Here is a 21,347-nt window from a genome sequence, read left to right as displayed (position 1 = left end):
TAGGAGTAAGTTAGAAGGAAGGAGGAGGAAGGAAGGAAACTTTTTAGAGAGAAGGTGGAGCCTTTCTCTTTTGTAATGTGCATAATGAATTGCTACTACAATTTGCACGACTTGGTTTCAACATGCTGCAAAAGGTACATCAGAAAGAGCTAAGTGGTATTACAAGGTACGTCTTCAATACAAATGAATTGTTAAACACTGTTAAAAAATCGGAATTTGCGATGGACAAATCCTACTACTAAATAATACAATTTGTTACTAATCCTATTTAGCGACGAGATTAATGATCGATACTAGTCTTGGATGTAGATTGTCAACGAATCACCAGTATAAGAAAATTCTATTCACTACTAAAAATCACCTGTTTGAATTATGTAAAGATTCCTAATATTTAGGACTTCAAAGTCCAATAAAATTTAGCTTATATAATTATAGTATCTTGGATACTAAACGTTTTATTTGTCAAATAAATTGACGTGAATGAAATAGTGGAGGTGCTAATTTCTTGATAGCATAAATCAATTGCTAATTGAGGTCAAAATAAGTACAATACNTTTTACAATTCAAAAAATAATAAGTTTAACGTGGTGATACCTGACCGTGGGGTTTTTTACCTTAGAAGTAGTATCTCTTCAAATGAATTGTATTCCAATGTGAGGGAAGCACCTTCCCGTCCATTGTTTCTAATTCGTATGCTCCTTTTCCTGCAATGTCCCGAACTCTGTAGGGTCCCTCCCAGGTTGGACTTAGTTTACCCGCGTTGGCTGCCTTTGTAGATTGAAAAACCCTTTTAAGCACGAAGTCCCCAGTTTTGAAATATCGCAATCGTGCTTTCCTGTTGTAATATCGTTCGATCACTTACTTTTGTGCTGCCATCCTTATTAATGCGGCTTCTCTTCTTCCTTCGAACAAATCAAGGTTTACCCGCATTTCTTCACCATTTGATTCTTCCGTTGCCTGAGCATATCGTGTGCTCGGTTCTCCTATTTCAACTGGGATTAAGGCTTCTGCACCATAAACCATTGAAAATGGTGTTTCTCCCGTGCTTGTTTTTGTCGTTGTACGATAAGCCCATAATACTCCAGGTAATACCTCAGGCCAATTACCTTTTGAATCTTGTAACCTTTTCTTCAAATTGTTAATAATGACCTTGTTCATTGATTCTGCTTGCCCATTGCCTACTGGGTGATAAGGTGTAGATGTGATTCTTTTAATTTGCCAGCTCTCAAAAAACTCAGTGACTTGAGCTCCGATAAATTGAGGGCCATTGTCGCAAACAATCTCCTTTGGCACACCAAATCGACATATGATATTACGCCAAATGAAGTTTTTGACCTCCTTTTCTCGTACCTGTTTAAATGCTCCCGCTTCTACCCATTTAGTGAAATAATCAGTAAGTACAAGTAGAAACTTCACCTGATCTTTTGCTTGTGGTAATGGACCTACGATATCCATCCCCCATTTCATAAAGGGCCACAGAGCTATGACGGGATGCAGTAACTCAGCTGGTCTATGCATATTATTCCCGTACCTTTGACATTTATCACATTTAGACACGAAACTGTTTGCTTCCTCTTCCATCTTAGGCCAATAATACCCAGCTCGAATCAATATTTTTACCAACGACCTTCCTCCCGCATGATTTCCACAATGTCCTTCATGTATTTCTCTCATTACATATTTTGTTTGGGAAGGTCCAAGACACCTTGCTAATGGACCACCGAACATCTTTCGATAAAGGTTTCCTTGATATAAACAGTAACGAGCAGCCTTTCTACGAAGCGCGTGTGCCTTCCTTTTGTCATCAGGTACGGTTCCATACTACAGAAAAGCAACAATCTCGTTTCTCCAATCCCAGGTCAAATTATTAAAATTTACCTCATTCTTATCAGGCTCGAGAATAGAATGGAATAAATGTACAACTGAAGCATTTGCATCTTTTGCCACGTCTGCTGCAGATGCGAGATTGGCTAAAGCATCTGCCTCTAAATTCTCATCTCTTGGTATCTGCACAACTTTCCACGTCTGAAACTGCTTTATTAATTCACGTACTTTTCCTAAGTATTCTTGCATTCGTGATTCCCTGGCCGCATAAGTCCCCAGCATCTGGTTAACAACAAGTTGTGAATCACTCTTGATTATAATCTGGGTTATGCCAAGTTCCCGAGCCAAACCTGCAATGACAGCTTCATATTCTGCTTCATTGTTAGTTATCGAATGACACTTTATAGCTTGTCTAATAGTTTCACCCGTGGGTGGTACGGTAACTATTCCTAAACCTGCGCCTTTTACGTTAGATGAACCGTCAGTGAATAAAACCCAAGTCCCCGGGTTTGCACCGTTAAAAACTTGTAATTCTTTTTCAGCTTCTAATTGCATCCCCTGACTGAAATCAGCTACGAAATCAGCTAATACGTGAGATTTTATAGCAGTTCTAGGTTGATAAGTGATGTCGTACTCACTTAATTCTATAGCCCATTTCGCTAATTTACCTGATAATTCATGTTTATGTAAAATGTTTCGTAATGGAAAAGCAGTAACCACAGCAATGGGATGACATTGAAAGTAAGGTCTTAATTTTCTAGATGCCATAATCAAGGCTAGCACTAATTTTTCTAATTGCGGGTACCGTGTTTCTGCATCTAGCAAAGACTTGCTTACATAATAGATAGGAGATTGTTTACCTTGATCCTCCCGAGCTAAAACAGCACTTACCGCAACTTCTGACACGGCAAGATAAATGAGTAACTTCTCTCCTACCTTTGGTTTCGCCAACAACGGTGGATTTGACAAATATACTTTCAGATTCTTAAGTGCTTGCTGACAATCTTCGTTCCATTCAAAATGATCCTGTTTCTTTAAAGCTGAGAAAAATTTGAAGCATTTTCTTGAAGACTTGGAAATGAATCTTCCCAGAGCTGCAATTCTCCCGGTTAATCTTTGAACCTCTTTCTTTAGAAAGTATATCTGGAATTTCTTCAATGGCCTTAATCTGTGCAGGATTCACTTCAATTCCACGGTTAGAAACAAGAAAACCTAAAAATTTTCCTGACGCCACTCCAAATGCACATTTTTCTGGATTCAACTTCATATTATATTTTCGTAAAATTCTAAACGTATCAGATAAGTGTGATATATGATCTTCTGAATGTTGAGTTTTAACTAGCATATCATCTATATATACTTCCATGGTTTTACCTAAATGTTCTTGAAACATTTGTGTGACCAACCTTTGATACGTTGCACCTGCATTCTTAAGACCGAAAGGCATTACCTTGTAACAGTAAGTCCCCCTGTCTGTTATAAAAGAAGTTTTTTCTTCATCACCTGGATCCATTTTGATTTGATTATAACCTGAATATGCATCTAAGAAACTTAATAGCTCATGCCCTGCAATAACATCAATTAACTGGTCTATGTGTGGTAAAGGAAAGGAATCTTTTGGACAGGCTTTATTAAGGTCTGTGTAATCTACACAAACTCGCCACTTACCGTTCTTCTCAGGAACCACAACAGTATTAGCTAACCAGTTAGGATACTTTACCTCACGAATTGAACCAATTTTTAGCAATTTTTGAACTTCCTCTTGAATCACCTTATTTTTGAAAGTTCCTTGCTTCCTTTTCTTTTGCTTGACAGGAGGATATGATGGATCTTCATTCAACTTATGAGTCATGACTTCCGGTGGTATCCCTGTCATGTCAGAATGGGAACAAGCAAAACAATATGTATTAGCTTTTAAAAATTCAATCAATTTACGTTTTACCTCCGGGCTAAGATTAGCTCCTATGTATACTTTTCTCTCGGGCCAATGTATAAACAGCACCACGGCCTCTAGCTCTTCTATCGTTGTTTTGATATTTTCGTTCTCCTCTGGTTCTTGAATGGTGTCAGGCCTCGAATCTACATCTGTTTGCTTTTGCTCAGGTGAGGTTGACTCCGTGTTACCCTCACCTAAATTCTGTAATTGCTATTTGTCTCCTCTGTTAACAACTGAATCTGCAACGGAATTAATGCTTCTAGATGTTTGTTGATCGCCTCTGATTTGGCATATTCCCCATGGAGATGGGAATTTAATAACTTGATGTAGAGTTGATGGGACAGCCTCCATATCATGGATCCAAGGTCTCCCCATGATCATATTATAAGCCATTTCCATATCTACTATCTGAAATTTAGTTTCTTTAACAACACCTGCAGCAAAAGTTGTTAGAACTACCTCTCCTTTTGTTACCACACTTGAATTATCGAACCCGGACAAGGTATGTGCCTTCGGTCTCATTTGGTCTTCAGCTTGCATGTCACGCAATACCCTCAGTAGTATAATATTTACGGAACTTCCTGGATCAATCAAAACTCGTTTTATATTAGTGTCATGTACAAGTAAAGATATTACCAGTGCGTCGTTGGGGGGGGTCATCACTCCTTCAGTATCCGTATCATCAAAAGAAATACTTTCATTTTCTAAAACCTGCCGCACCTGTTTCCCGTGTGTAATTGTTACTTTCGAAACCTTGTTGGAAGCCGTATATGTTACACCATAAATATCTTCTCCCCCACTTATAACATTTACGGTTCTCTTGGGTGATGGGGGGTTTTGGTGGCTCTTGCCTATTTTTCATATAGGCTTGTTTCCCTTTCTCACTAAATAACTCAGTGAGATACCCTTGTTTCAATAGATGATCCACTTCACTTTGTAAAAATCTACATTCTGAAGTCTTGTGCCCGTGATCATTGTGGAATTCACACCAATGGTCTGGATTGGGCCTGTTTGGATTTGACCGCATCTCTTTTGGCCACCGTACCTTGTCTCCCATGCCTCTTAAAACAGCTACTAGCTCAGAGGTAGTAACATTGAAATTATACCCACCGAATCTCGCTTTTAAACCTCTGTCATTCTTGTCTGTTTCGGTCATTTCTGAACCTAGATGAAGAACCAGATTCCCTATTCCTCGATTTTTGATCATATCGTTGATTATCCTCCTTTGACCGTGAGTCTTTTCTTGCAGGTCCCATATATGGATCGTACCTGTTTTTACTTGATCTTTTTTCGGTTCCTGACCTCCTGGAATTGCTTCTTTCTTCATGATGAAACTGAGGTACGGTATCTTCCTCAATTCGCAACTTCGTACTGTACCTGTTATAAACGTCATTCCAAGTGGTTGCAGGGAACTCTCGAAGGCTTTCTTTAAGTCTTCTCGTGGCTTCTGAACTTTTATCATTTAAGTTGCTTGCAAAAGCTATTGCAGCCCAATTATCAGGTACACGGGGTAAAGTCATCCTTTCACGTTGGAATCTATCAACAAAATCTCTGAGCAACTCTGAGTCCTCTTGTTTAATTTTGAAAATGTCTTCCATTCTTTTTTCAACCTTTTGAGCTCCCGAGTGCGCTTTAATAAAAGAATCTGCAAGCTCAGCAAAAGAGTTTATAGAATTTTCAGGTAAAAGAGAATACCAGGTTAATGCACCCTTGGTGAATGTTTCTCCAAATTTTTTGACCAACACGGATTCGATTTCTTGCTTGGTCAAATCGTTGCCTTTTACACATGTAGTAAATGCAGTTACGTGATCACGTGGGTCTGTTGTGCCGTCATATTTCAAGATTTCAGGCATTTTGAACTTTTTAGGGATTGGAAGGGGCGCAGCACTTGGTTTCCAAGGTTGTTGCGAATACTTATCCACATCTACTCCTTTGATCACAGGAGGAACACCAGGGATTTGCTCGATGCGCTCATTTTGTTCCTTAAGCTGTTTTTGCAAAGTTAGTACTAAATTTTGCAAATGAGAATTACTTGAATTACCTGGTTCTCCTTCCTGTGGCTCACTGGGGGTTCCTTCATTTCCAGAATTGATAAGGCCAGAACGAGGATTCTCCAGTGTGTTGTTATTAGGCGTAGGTGTGGACGGTGCAACAGGTAATCGACTAACAAGAGTTTGAAGAGCTTTATTAACCCGTACATCAATTACTTTCTGTAAAGCGTCATCCGCTCCTTCAAAATATTCAGATTGCTCTAGTTCAACAGCTCGGGATTCAGGAGTAGGAGTGCTTTCACGAGATTGACGTGGTGAATTTTGAGGGGGAGGAACCACGTTAATGTTTTGTAAATCACCTTGATTTTGATGGACTTGATGTTCATGGTTTCCCAAGGTATTCTCACTGTTATTGTTGTTGTTGTTGTTGGTTCGACATGATGATAATAACAGATAAAATGTAACTTAAAGAGAATAGATTATCAGATTCCCGGTAACGGAACCAATTTGTTTAACCAGAAAACTGAATATTTGGTTAAAGCTAGAATTTAATAGAGAAATCAGGTTACTGATAATCAAGAAATAAGAGATTTTGTGAACAACAATAAAGCAATGAATAAGAGTATATTTCAGTATAATCGGAATGATATTTTGTGTCTTACAAATATTGTGACTTTATCCTTTTATAGTCAATTCTAAGAGAAAGTGTAATATCTTTGTCTTAATGAGGCAATTACGAGCAGTAAATGACATTAAAAGAAACGTTATTCAATCATTCTTATTAAATACAAATTCTCTAACGTATTTGGCATTTAATGTTGAATTTGGACTCTTTTACGCTATCAGATTCATATCTTCAATTCCTTCTGATCTTCGAGCTTTAAATGGCTCGAACAGGTACGAGTCTCGTTTCATCTGGATAGTAACTCGTATCTTCTCTCCCGCATCTATTGTTGCTCGTGTCTTCTCTCCCGCATCTATTGTTGCTTGTGTCTTCTTACTGTTTGTCATGCTTTGACTATTTGACCGGTCCACGTGTCATGACATATCATCTTCAATATTTAAATTCAGTTTTTTCCCAATATAAAAGGACATAAAGGACAAAGGGCCGCCGGGAAACCAGGAAAAACAGACGGCAAAATATTAGGTTTCTGTTTAGAGGATTATAATTGTGTGCATTGATGGCCTATACGATAAGCAAATTTCAGAAAGTACTACAATTTTATAACTAATTACAATTCGTAATTATTGTTTCAATATTTATTATTCATAGTTGTATTCGTTCTCGCAATAAATACAAGCAAGGCGGAATATAAAAATATAAGAGTGTATACAAGGTTACAAACAACAAAAATACAGAGGTATAAACATAGGTACATAACCACAAAAATACAATCAAACATACATGGTGCAAAAAAAACATTCCATACTTGAATAAAGTACATACATGGCGCAAAATCAAGGCAAAATATAGATAGACAAGGATTTCCCGAAAAAATTCCTCCTTCGTAATACAGAATATAGGTGGATTTGCTATAAAATTCAAATATAGCTACGAAAGTCAAATATAGCTACGAATGGTACTTTTCTTAAAGTATAGCTGAGGATGGTAAATTCAGTATGAAAAAATTTTCTAGTAAATCTTTATTAGTAATAAATGATAAATATAATTTTATACAATAATTTAAATGTTTCACTAATAAGTTAAATTATATTAGTGAAACATTTAAATTAGAGGGGAAAGGTATGTAATTTGTTAAGGGTGACGGAAATCACGCATCACCGTCACCGACCACGTGATGCACGCCGTATCCTTTATGCAAACAAACGTTTCAGCTACGACATGAACAATAAAGAATTCTAGAAAAGATGATTGAGATTTCCCATAAGTAAGAAAGTTACTTTTTTCCCTTTTGATAAAAATATTTTTTCTTAAATAACATCTACAACAACCAAACACCACAAACGACCAAGCTAGCGTTCGGATATAAATTTGTCAAAACTTGAAAATTTTGAAGTTGGGTTAGAAAACAATCTTTGGAAGTTGAAGTTGCATTTGAACATGCATTTTATTATAAAAAAAATTGACGTTTTGTGAGTTGAAAAAAAAAAATTTCTAATTTTTGTGAACTTGAAAAAAAATTCAGAATTTTTCAAAAACTGATTATATTCCATGAACAAACAATGTTTTCAAATTTTATTTTGGAAAAAAGTAGCCAAATCTATAATCAAACGGGAGCTAACTTTTCAAAAAGCATTTTCCGGAAAAAAATATTACATAGTAACAGAACATAACGTTTATTATTAAACAAGGTAGGTCCTTGATATCAAATTAAAGAGACGTGCAATCAGGTTTGCTAAAGTAAAAGTAGGTTTAAGTAATTCTCTTGTCTTTTATATTTTCTTCATTTCTCGAAAGAATTTCAAAAAAGAAAAGTTTCATTTCAGTAAGATTGAGAAGGAAATAGCAAAGCATCAACTATTCAGAACTCCACATGAAGCTTTTGTCCCTATAAAAGTCCTTTCTTATTGGGAACAATATCAAAAAATAATACTACTCATACTTATATAACAAAAATACGATATTTAGGTCTGCTATTCTGCTCAGCGACGGAAGCAGAAACTTTACCGAATGGATTCAAAAAATATTATAAAAAAAAAAAATTACATAAACAAGTTAAGGGAATTCGACGAAGAAAAAAATTCACCTCACTGCCGTTGTTCACGTCTTGTATTTTCTCGTATATTAATATGTCCTTCAACAATGATAGACATTTATTGGTTAAAGAAATAGAAGTTTCTCTTTTAATTTAAGAGAAGTTACCTAAACGTGGAGGCCTTTAATGCTATTGGTCGACTGATGTTTCAAGTTTGATATATAAAACAACTTCTACACGTAGAAAGAACATCAGCTCCAGCACACTTGTTACATTTTCGCCAAACTTTCCTAACCTACTCTGCACTTATTCTGTAGTTATAAGCTTCCTTTTGATACCTAATTCTTTGTTATATCACTTGTTTTTATAGGTGTATACGGTGAAAATTGAGGCTACCTGATTTTGTCTCTCGATGGAAAAAGTGATACTACGTTGAAAGACCAGGACGTCGAGTTTTAGGGTCGAAGTCCCTTTCCAAGGTCGAGGTCGATAACACTTACCGAGGTCAGAAGAAGGCGTGCTTAGAAATGATGTCGGTATGATTCAGTAACGGAAAGAGCGAGATACCCGCAACGGGCCGGAGATCACGGCGTGAATTACGGAATGGATTGGTCTACAACGGTTAAACAGTTGTCAAATGTGATTTCCTACTATAATTAGAAGTGTAACTTATTTAGGATTCCCCTATTATATAAAGAGGGATCTCATTCATTTGTAAGCCCCATTATTCACAGATAAGAAAATATACGCACATTACTCTCTTGCTATTTCACTTACTGTTCATTAGAGTTGTTTTATCATTTATTATTCCCATCTTCATACCTCGAGACTTCAAAGGTTGAGGTCGAGATTTAGCTTACACACTGGTTTAATTTACTTTATTCTTTAAATTATCTATTTAATCCATTGTTTATCAATTGGCATCAATTACATGTCCTTAAAACCATAATACAAGTTTAACTGTTACTCAAATTTTAGGGTAAATAGTTTGGCGCCCACCGTGGGGCTAAGGATAATAGTGATTGTTTCAGTGCTGATTCTGATAACACGCGTTATTTCACACTTGTTCTTGTCAAGTGTTTTTGCTCTCAGGTTAAAACATGTTGAACTCTCAAAACGCACCCGTACATGGTGATGATGGTCTAGGATTTCATGGGGAACACGACAATGTAATTGCTCCAGGAGCCGGGGTGCCACTAGCTAATCTTGGAGGAGCACCGGTAGCCGATCCAGTCGATATCAGTTCACACGTTGCTTTAAATGTAGACCTAGGCACGGACCCCGAAGGGAGTGTACGCAGGGAAGGCCGATCTGGTGGTCAAGGTACGCAGGACAGATGAGATGAAGAAGTTAATCTCCAGGTGATATTCGAGATGCTACAGGCTCAGTAAGCCGTTATTGCTCAGCTGCAAAATCAACACAAGACTCCGAGTGGGGTCGAGCCAGAAATCATTCGCCGTATCGAGCCAGTGCCAGAAAGGTCGAATGGTAACGAATTAGGAACTGAATCTTGCAATAATGAAAATTCTTGAGGAGCTCACCAAAAGAATTGAGTCGGGAGAGAAGAAGATCGAAGACAATGATAAAAAAGTAGAAACATACAACTCCCGAGTTGATCAGATACCGGGGACACCCCCGATCCTTATGTGTTTGGATTCGAAAAAATTCGTGCAGAAGCCTTTTCCTCAGAGTGTGGCTTCGAAGCCCATTCCCAAGAAGTTCCGTATGCCGGATATACCTAAATACAACGGGACCACCAATCCTAATGAACACATCACTTCGTACACATGTGGTATAAAGGGAAATGACTTAGATGATTATGAGATCGAGTCCGTTTTGTTGAAAAAATTTGGGGAAACTTTATCAAAGGGAGCAATGATTTGGTATCACAATCTGCCACCAAATTCAATCGATTCGTTTGCCATGTTAGCAGATTCTTTGGTGAAGGCGCACGCCGGGGCCATAAAGGTCGCAACAAGAAAATCGGATGTTTTCAAGATAAGGCAAAGGGATAACGAAATGCTAAGGGAGTTCGTACCCAATTTCAAATGGAACGCATGGAGTTGCCAATGGTCATAGATGATTGGGTCGTTCAAGCTTTCACCCAAGGGTTGAACGAGCGGAGCTCGATAGCATCACGACAGTTGAAACAAAATTTGGTCGAGTATCCAGCTGTAACTTGGGCAGACGTGCACAATCGATATCAATCGAAGATCAGGGTCGAGGACGACCAATTAGGAGCCCCTTCCGGTTCAATACATCTGTATACGGCTGAAATTGGAGAGTCCGATTTTACGATCATTTTGGCATTCGATAGCCCGTATTCAGAAGGCCCGAGGCACAGCTCGAGGTTCGACCCCGAGGGTTCCCTATGCTCAACCTCGGGGCAGTGCAGATCGGCGGCTATCTTGGACAAATGGGAAATTCCCAAGGCACGTGATTAAAGCTGACCAGGTCTACAAGAATAGTACAAGTCCGTACCTTGACACTAAATGGCTGTACCAGTCGTCGATCTTTATAATAAATAGTTGTACCAGCCACATATCTTTGTAATAAATGCACCTGTACTGTGTTGGGATTCCCCCTCCTATATAAAGGGGATCCTTGTCATTTTTTGCACACATGATATTAAATACAAGAACAAGAACATTCTCTGCTCTCTAACTTAAACATATTCAACCTTGATTTTATTGCTTATATTTATTACATTGCTTACATTTATTGTGTTTCATCGATTGTTCTTCATTTATTACTCATCATTGATCATAAAGAGCCCTCATCAAAATTCTTAGAACTGTTAGTCCTTCATCGGTTATACATAGTCCAACGCTTTAGCTCGACCTCGAAGCCCCGTATAGGCTAGCTCGAGACCCCGACTCTCGGCCACTCGGTATGCTTGTCACGCTATCTTCAAGCTCTTATCTTATTTTCTAGTCTCACACTTAGCATCTACTTCCTAACAACTAGCATAAAAATAAATCAGGTATTTTTAGAACCACAAAATCAAATCTAATTGTAATTACCATTTTCAAGGTAAACAATTTGGCGCCCACCGTGGGGCTAAAAATAATAGTGATTGTTTTCGTGATGGTTTATTGAATAACGCTAGTTATCTTTCACACTTTTTCTTGTCCGAGAATCTTTTATTTCAGGTCAAAATGTCTAACTCAGTGAATGCACATGAGAACAACGGCCCCGAGGACCATGGAAAGAATGGTGTAGACATTCCAGGCATCGGTGTACCACCGCAAAACCCTGAGGATGCACCAGAACCAATTCCCGTGGACGTGGTCTCGCGCAACGCCCAACATGCCGCTATAAGCTCCCACACCAACAGGTGTATACGCCAAGAAAACCAACAAGAAGCTCAGAAAACCCCAGCTCGGGGGGGACGAGAGGTTAGCCTTTACGTTATTTTTGAGATGTTGCAGGCACAACAGCTGGCGATTGCTCAACTGCAAAGCCACCAAAAAACTCTGAGCACAGCAGCACCAGAAACGGCTCCTCGAGCCGAACAAGTACCAGAAAGATCGAGCAACAACGGGTCAGCACCCGACCCCGCTATCTACAGATGCTCGAGGACCTCACAAAGAGGATTGAATCGGGCAAAAAGAAGATAGAAGCCAACGACAAAAAGGAGGAGACCTACAATTCAAGGGTCGATCAGATCCCAGGCGCACCCCCGATTCTGAAGGGTGTAGATTCAAAGAAATCTGTACAAAAGCCATTCCCATCAAATGCTGCTCCAAAGACCATCCCGAGGAAATTCAGAATGCCTGATCTCCCGAAGTACAACGGAACCTCGGACCCCAACGAGCACATTACTCTTACACTTGTGCTGTAAAGGGGAATGACCTGAAGGACGACGAGACCGAATCCGTCTTATTGAAGAAATTCGGAGAAACACTTTCAAAAGGGGCCATGATGTGGTATCATAACCTAGCCCCAAATTCAATACATTCATTTGCCATGCTGGCAGATTCTTTTATAAAGGCACATGCCGGTGCCATCAAGGTTGCTACAAGGAAATCCTATGTCTTCAAAATCAAACAGAGGGAAAATGAGATGCTACGGGAGTTTGTATCTCGCTTTCAAATGGAGCGAATGGAATTACCGCCAGTCTTCGTTGACTGGGCAGTGTAGGCCTTCACTCAAGGTTTGAACGAACGAAGCTCGGTGGCTTCGAAGCAGCTGAAGCAGAACTTGGTTGAATATCCCGCCGTAACTTGGTCGAACGTCCACAACTGATATCAATCAAAGATTAGGGTCGAGGACGACCAACTAAGAGCCCCCTCGGGCTCAGTATATCCTAGCAGGCTCTTGGCAAAGGAACTAACGTCGAACAAGGAAAGGTATCAACCATACACGGAAGATCAAAGAAACGCCCCAAGGCGTAACATACCCCGAAATGACCGAAGGACAGATCGAGGTCAGAATCCTCGGGGACTCGTGAGAAGAGCCGGATTCGACAGATACACAAGGCCGACGGAGGCACCCCGGTTATATGAGTACAACTTCAACGTCGATGTTTCGGACATCGTATCAGCCATAGGTAAAATCAGAGACACCAGAGGCCAAAACCTGTACTATCAGATCCATCGCAAAGGAACCCCAACCTGATTTGCCAATTTCACGGCACACACGGTCATAGGACCGAAGATTGCAGACAGCTCCGAGAAGAAGTAGCCCGACTACTTAACAAAGGGCACCTTCGAGAGTTCCTCAACGACTGAGCCAAAAATCAATTTCGGGAAAGAGAGGCGAACAGGAAAAATGAAACAGAAGAACCACAACACGTCATCCACATGATTTTTGGGGGAGTCGACATCCCACAGGAACCCATTGTCAAACGAACAAAAATATCCATCACCAGGAAAAAGTGAACTCGAGGTTACATACCCGAGGATGCTCTCACATTCAACGACGAGGACATCGAGACCCTGTCTCAGCCTTATAACGATGCACTGTAATTTCTTTTCTTGTGAACACATTTCAAATTAAACGTGTACTTGTGGATCCAGGTAGCTCGACCAACATTATCAGGTCGAGGGTGGTGGATCAGCTCGGACTGCTCGACCAAATTGTGCCCGCTTCTCGAGTCCTCAATGGATTCAACATGGCGAGCGAGCCAACGAAAGGGGAAATCACCCTCCCGGTCAACGTGGCCGGCACAACCCAAAATGCCAAGTTTCATGTCATCGAAGGAGATATGAGATACAATGCCTTACTCAGAAGGCCATGGATACACTGCATGAGAGCAGTACCGTCAACCCTTCATCAAATGATGAAGTTTCCAACAAAGGACGGAATAAAAATTGTATACGGGGAGCAGCATGCAGCAAGGGAGATGTTCGCGGTGCACGATGTGGCACCGGAATCGACGCCTTCAACATCGAAGGAACCAAAGGATGAGCAAACAGTGAAGTAGAAATCACAAGCCACATTCTCGGCTGCATCTGAATAAACGAGCAAAGGACCGTACCGCATCCACGGAGCAAGCGGTTGGAGCATATCGAGGCTTGAAGCGCCACCTCCACTAAGGTATAACTGTCTCCCTTTTTATTTGCATCTTACACTAACCTATGTGCAGGAGTCCGGTTAGAACAATCGAAGCACTTTCCAGCTTGAAGACCTTAGGTTTTAAAGCATGCGTTGCACTCTTTTCCTTCGACCGGATTTTATCCCAAGAAGGGTTTTACCGGCAAGGTTTTTAACGATGCAACATCTATGTGCTACCTAAGGAGAACTTAACAAGTATTCAAGGCTTCTCTTTAATGAACCTCAAATACTGGGGGGCATCCCCCCGAGAGATCACCTCCTCGAAGAAGTCAACTGAGCCAAAAAAGGTCTTAATAGGAAAACGATGTATCGGGCCAAACGGTCGATTGAACCGTGTACGCATAGAATAATCAAACCCTTGAGGACAAAAACATGTATACTTGTACCAAGTAATCAAGGAATATTTTTCCATCAAAACACTTTGCGCTTCAAAGAAATTCGCTATTTTTTCAAGAAACGGCTCCAGAGCCAGAAATTTCTCGAACACTCGGGGACTGACATCAAAAACTCGAAGCCATAAGACCTCCGGGCCGGAAACTTCGAGCTCGTAAGACCTCAATGAGGAAACATCAAAATATACAAAGAACGGCTCCAGAGCCAAAAACTCTCAACGTCTCGGGGACTGTCGCAGACGGTCACCCCATCGAGGTATCAAGAAACCGAGGCCATAAGACCTCATGCGGGCGACATCGAGCCCGTAAGCCCTCCACGTGGCAATGTTAGAAAATATAAGACCTCCACGAGGCGTTATCAACAGTGTAAGACCTCCATAAGGCAATACCAAATCTGTAAGACCTCAAGCCAGGCATGAATCATACTTGTACCAAGTAACCTATCTGTAAGACCTCGAGCCAGGCATGAATCATACTTGTGCCAAGTAACCTATCTGTAAGACCTCAAGTAAGGCATGTTCAAATTTATAAGACCTTACAAAAGGCACAATCCTGATCTTAAAAGTTAAGGCTATATATTCGTACTTGTAAGACCCCTAAAAAGGCATACCCTCAATATAGACGCCGAAGCTACTTCACTCGGGGACTAAAAGGCTACTGCAAAATACAATGACTACGGTCACAAGGCTGTACCAGCCAAACTAACGCGACTCGGGGACAGCCGACCGTCACCATAAAATTCACAGGCCTTTAAATTACTTCGAAAATACTTCGAAAAGAATCGGTTAATCAGGCTACCCTCAGCATAAGCAAAAGAGCTTCAATCATGTCAGCTCCAAACACAGGCTTCGGAACAATTCAGCCATCGAGCGAAATCTCCCGAGGTGCTCATTTATCACTACATAACGGCTCATAATCGAGGTTCTTATCGAACCGTCGAAGAGTCGGGCGAACACAAAAACTTTAAAAAGTCTTTAACGAGGGAAAAACAAAGACAATATAAGAGGTCGTACCGACCCAACGCGTAAGAGCCTAGGCGTCATCCAATATTAGAGATCGTACCGACCCAAGGCGTAAGAGCCCAAGTGCCAGCCCATATTAGAGGTCGTACCGACCCAAGGCATAAGAGCCCGAGCGCCAGCCCATATTAGAGGTTGTGCCGACCCAACGCGTAAGAGCCTGAGGGCCAACCTAAAATTCAAAAACCTAAGGGTCGATGAGCTCGAGTCGAAAACCAACTCGAAGACTGAGCCCAAAACAGTTAACTAAAAAGCACCTAAGGGCAAATGCGTAAGAGCCTACGGGCCATCCCAGCGAGCCCCAGGGCCGATTTGTAAACCTAAGGGTTTTTTCTCGAAGTCCAGTTCACCTGGCTAATCATCGACAAACGTCTAAATTCGAAACAAAGAAAGACATACACAAGCAAAGGGGAACGCATGAAAGATGAAACCGAAAGGTTTCCTTTTATAAGTATATGTGAAATAACATGAGGCTTCATTTACAAAGTTCTCTAAGAATACTGTACGCAGAATCAAAAGAAAAAAGCCTAGTCTAATTTCCCCTCGGTCGATTAATTTTTTATCAATCTGAATTTTGCCATGGTTGGAGTTTCGATCTTTTCTGGACTTCCCCTTTTCTTGTTGGCGTTCTGATGGGGGTAGCATCAGATGGATATTAATTATTTTGCTCAATTATTCGAATTGACATTGTCAATCAATAAATTTTGAAGGTGTTTGATTCTTCACTACTGACAGCCATTAAAAAAGCATCGAAGCCTTAAATTCAAATTCGGATTTTTTAAAAAATATTATTTGTTTGGATTGGGTGTTAATGCAAATGATTGGGGATATTCTATGGAGTTTATATCTCGATTTTGAGGGTATTTGGTGAAGATTAGATTAGATTTTGGTTGGATTTTCATATTGAAAGAAGAAGAAGAAGAAGAAGAAGAAGAAGAAGAACACATGACATACAAAATACATATAAAATTATATTAAAGTTATACAATAGTTATATGAAATTTGTATAGAAATTGTATTTGGTTGTATTTTGTTTGTAGTTATATTTTTATTTTTTTTGAATATGAAAGCTGAAAATTAGTTGTATATTGTATGGGGTGTTGTATGAAATTTGTATTTAAGTTATAAATACTACTCCATCTTTTTAATTAAAGTTGTTGATATGTATCAAAATTGTATTAAGAGAGGAAGTTTTGATTGGAATTTCAGAGGGGAAGAAGAACACACTGCATACAAAATATGTACAAATCATACACAAAATACATAGAAAAGACATATTGTATAAAATTTGTATTTAAATTATATATAAGTTGTATGATGTTGTAGTTGTACTTAATTGGGTGTGAATGATATATAAAAGTTATAGATAAAGTTATAAATAAGTTGTATACTGTATAATTAGTTGTATGAAATGTGTTTTAAGTATGTATGTTGTTGTAGATATATCAAATTTTATATTAAATATGTATGAATTTTTTTTAATTTGTATGTTATTGTACCATGCATTATTATTTTCTTAAAATAGGTAATTATGGCAAAGAAAGAGAAGAGTTGCGTTAATTATGGCTTAAAATAGGTAACACACAACTGGAAGGAGTTTTATTTAGATAGAAGGGCGATTTGGACTTCGTTCCCTTCAATTACGCCATTTTCCAAGCAAAATATCTCCTAATCTAAGGCACTAATAATGGATTGTATATAAATCGTATAAAAAACTTGTTTAGGGCGGGTAATATACAAAAGTTGAACAACTTTGGTATATAAATTTCAAATATTGTATAGGAAGGAAAAAAACCTTTTTTAATAATCATTCAGTATTTATAACTCACTAGCCCAACTAATCCAAAATTCCACTGCACAAGGCCCATATTGTAGCATAACTTCATTTCATTAAGTGAGCTAAAATATTTTCCCTCTTGAATAAAGGAATTCTCATAAATCACCATAGTTTAAAGCCTAGTAACTTTAGTTTGCCTAATTAATGGTACATTTTTGTAATAATAATATTGATTGTTGTTTATTTGTCACGATGTTGTCATGGAAAAATCTTAGAGAATCAACTTAAATGGTAGTGGTGCACCTATCTTGGGGCTTTTGCATCTATACCCGGTTTTGGGGTCATAATTGAACCTATACCCACTTTATAAAAAAGTTTGCAAGCGTACCCACTTTACGATTAACTTCAGACTTATCGGGTTTGAAGTTAAAAAAATGCCTGAAGTGAAAAAATTACACTTCAAATGCACTTAAGGCCAAATAGGTCTGAAATGCAACCAATGGTTTCATGCACTTAAGGCTAATAAGTTTGAAGTGAAAAAAATTGCACTTTAGATGCACTTAAAGCCAATAAGTCTGAAGTGAAAAATTGCACTTCAGGTGCACTTAAGGCCAGAAAGTCTGAAGTGCAACAAACATTTTAATTCACTTAAGGCCAATAAGTCTGAAGTGAAAATTTGCACTTCAGATGCACTTAAGGTCAAATAGGTCTGAAGTGTAACCGATAGTTTCATGCACTTACGGCCAATAAGTCTGAAGTGAAAAATTGCACTTCAGATGCACTTAAGGCCAAAAGGTCTGAAGTGCGACCAACGTTTTGCTACACTTCAGGCCAATAAGTGTGAAGTGAAGAATTGCGCTTCAGATGCACTTAATGCCAAAAGGTCTTAAGTGCAACAAACGTTTTGCTACACTTACGGCCAATAAGTCTGAAGTGAAGAATTGCATTTCAGATGCACTTAAGGCCAAAAAGTCTGAAGTGCAACAAACGTTTTCATTTACTTAAGGCCAATAAGTTTGAAGTGAAAATTGCCCAGAAACAGAAATTTGTTCTTCGAATTATAACGATCCAATATACGATTTAATATCTAAATCTACTCCAAATGAGCTCAAATTTGAAACGTAACCTCCAAATATCATCAGGAACAAACCCCAATTATCAATTTGTCAAAACAACAATAAATCTAATGAACCCATTTGCAATTAAGAAGAATAAGAAGAAGAAACCATAAGCAATAGTAAAAAATAAAGCATCATAACAGTTCACCATTGTAAAACATCATAAACTACATTAAAATATATTCACAACCACCATATAAAATCATTGTCACCCGAAGAAGAAGAAGAAGGAGGAGAAGAAGAAAACGAAGGAGGAGAAAGAGGCTGAAGTTGTTTAAAAAGTGGGTACAAGTTAAAAACTTTTTTAAAAAGTGAGTATAGGTTAAATGGGGGCGACCAAATAGGGCGCCTCGTGCAATTTTTACCCCAAAATCCTGGATATGCCTCTGGTATTGACTGTATTCATTGTGCTAACTAAGCGGGCCTCTAACCAATTGAACTGCTAGAGCTTGTCGCTCTGTTGTTTCAGTTCAAAACAATTGATCTCTTATTTCATGGATTTGCTATAAAATTCAAATATAGCTATGAATGGTAAATTTGCCGAAAGTATAGCTACGGATAGTAAATACTGTATAAGGGTTTTGATGTGTCACGTAATTTTCCCTACGGATTATAGCTGGACACAGAGACTCTTATAATTCACAACAAGATTGTAATTGAAACGCAAACTGATCGACTGGTTGAGTTTGGAAGACGGATAAAGCTTGAGTATCTAGAGAGTGCATGTAGATTAATCTATACATGACTACATCCCATATGGATATGCTACACAAATTCAGTATAACCAAAGTCCAACCAAAGTTAGGCTTCATAGTTGGTAGATTAGACAGATCAGACCATACCAATTTTTTATATCAATCAACAAGCAAACATTCACTCCTCACCACTAAAGGATGTGGTGCAATGGATGAGACTGCTCTTCCCTTAGCCAGAGGTCTCGAGTTCGAGCCCTGGGTATGGAAAAATTCTTGGTAGGGAGCCCTTCCCCCCGAAAGAGGCCCTACGCGGCGCAAATCCGGATATCGTCGGGCTCCAATGCGGATACCAGACACCGAATGGGAAACCAAAAAAAAACATTCACTTCTCTTTTTTGAAATACGTTAAAAAGGACACTCCACATGTTTCCATCTATACGAAGTGCACGTGGAGAGACCACATGGTTTGTCCTGAATTTAGCAAAAGTGATATCTAGAAGATCTCTGCAACTATTACGGATCAAGATTTGACAAATAAGCCAATCAGCCAACTGATATTATTAGGGGTAGTTAAGGAGTATATCATTAGAACCATTAGTAAAACAATAGAAAGGGTGAAACATTTCCAGCCTAGATACATCCTTCGGGATAATAATTAGATGCAAGATTATTTTATCCCGAGTTTGGTTCCATTTCTCGAATCAAGGATTAACAATCCCGGAATTAATTAATCCCACCATTGGGTATTATTATGTCTCACATTGAGGATGGGATAATAATCCCTGAATTAATTAATCTCAAGATAGGCTTCTCCAAGACTCTTACCGCAAAGTCTTTTAAACAATCCAAGGTTGAAATTGAAAATAAAATTTATCTCTAATATACACCAAACATATTTATATTATACTCCGTATATCCCATTTATAGTCCAATGAACCAAACACCTTCCAATAAAAACATATTCATTTATTCAATCTCCGTATTACAATCCCATCATTATAATTCCGGGATAACATGTTCCCCTGCCAAACGACACCTTCGAAACAGAAGTAAATATCAATAGAGAACTTACTACAAGGGGCTGATTGAAAGAAACATATAAACCAACATTGCAGCTGTTACTTCATTTAGATTGTTAACGATCAGTTTTGTCAACAATCACATGTGATCAGTCTCAAACTATGAACATAATTGAACAATATCGGGTTGAATCGCATTTTTCTATTAGTCAGGAAGAAGACTCTTTTGCAGATCTAACTGCTTATACTAAAGCACATGATGTGAGCCCCAATAATATGGAGTTTTTCATTCATGTCAAAATCCTCAAAGTTTACAAAAGTCCAAGTGACTTCAGCTGCTGAACATGCTCCGGTGGCAGAGGTGGTGGAGACCAATCGCTTCCATTTACCTCACCATCGACATCCTCCACAACATATTCCTTCAAACGAGCAAGAAACATATCGTTAGGTAGCTGCTGATAAACATCTTAAGAATTGTAGTACTCATCATGCAGCCAGTTATGACTGGTTCCACGTTCGCGAGGATTTATTGTATCTAACATTTCAATGAACCACCTCCCGACAAAAAGGGTTCATGAAAACGAATGAGCGTAGAGCAGATAAAAGGAACACGTCTAGGGTTAACTCACCTTTGTTAGCATTCTTTTTGCGAGTATATGGTAGTGCCTCTGCCATATTCTCTGTCCAACCATTGTAGCAACCAATACACTGTAAAATATGCCGATGACAGTAAATAGTCCTAGCACGATTAAAGCCATTATAAATATCAGTGGCAACCCAGCTTCACCGGCACCTCCTAAGCAACCTCCACATTCACTGGCGGCACCAGCACAACCCTCAAAGCAGGTTGTGCAATCAGTCCACATACAAAGTGTTCCAGGCAAATGACAATCAGCACACATTCTGTAAGCGCATCATAAGATAACAATGATGCACCAGTCATAAAAAACAAGAGTACAATACTAATTGCTTTATGGACAATGCTTAATTACTTTTGAATATATTGCAGTCTATCAAGAGTGCAAAAGTGATGTAAAGAAAAAACTATTCTGCATGGATTAAGCTTCATTCTCGATTCTTGGATTGATGGGCGAGAGAAACAAGGAAGAAGAGTGCAGTGTTAAGCTTACTAAGAATAATAAGAGTCAAGATTGTGTACCCAGGATGACAGCAACATAGGCACAACTCCCGGCAAGGCTGAGCCAAATCATTGCGCACTCTTCGATCATAACAGGTTATGAAGCAACCAGATAGGCCTAGCAGTGCGAAAAATAACAGTGCCCCTGCACATTGTCAAATCGATACCTCAAATTTAGTATCCTCTTTCTTACTTTTTTTTTTTTTGGGGTGGGGGGTTGGG

The 21,347-nt window shown here is 39.0% G+C and overlaps 1 protein-coding gene and 1 long non-coding RNA gene across 2 annotated transcripts in view; both read right to left on the bottom strand.

The window, feature by feature from the left end:
- Window positions 1–6,655: 6,655 nt before the first annotated feature.
- On the bottom strand, window positions 6,656–9,146 carry LOC109209551. Its single transcript, XR_002065386.1, has 3 exons — window positions 8,576–9,146; window positions 8,460–8,507; window positions 6,656–6,803 (listed from the first exon to the last, which is right to left on the bottom strand). It is a non-coding gene; the product is annotated as an uncharacterized LOC109209551 (long non-coding RNA).
- Window positions 9,147–19,913: 10,767 nt separating this feature from the next.
- Window positions 19,914–21,347, bottom strand: part of LOC109209549 — a 23,195-nt gene continuing 21,761 nt past the window's right edge. The window contains exons 5-7 of the mRNA XM_019372844.1: window positions 21,147–21,270; window positions 20,617–20,890; window positions 19,914–20,406 (exon numbers count right to left, since the gene is read on the bottom strand). Of these exons, the coding sequence (XP_019228389.1) occupies window positions 20,299–20,406; window positions 20,617–20,890; window positions 21,147–21,270 (506 nt within the window). The 3' untranslated portion in view covers window positions 19,914–20,298. The remainder of the gene's footprint in view (window positions 20,407–20,616; window positions 20,891–21,146; window positions 21,271–21,347) is intronic.

Source organism: Nicotiana attenuata, unplaced genomic scaffold (genome assembly GCF_001879085.1).
Source record: "Nicotiana attenuata strain UT unplaced genomic scaffold, NIATTr2, whole genome shotgun sequence".
Classification (NCBI taxonomy): Eukaryota; Viridiplantae; Streptophyta; class Magnoliopsida; order Solanales; family Solanaceae; genus Nicotiana; species Nicotiana attenuata.
Note: the sequence above shows the minus strand (reverse complement) of the source record. Positions and strands in the feature narration are given on the sequence as shown.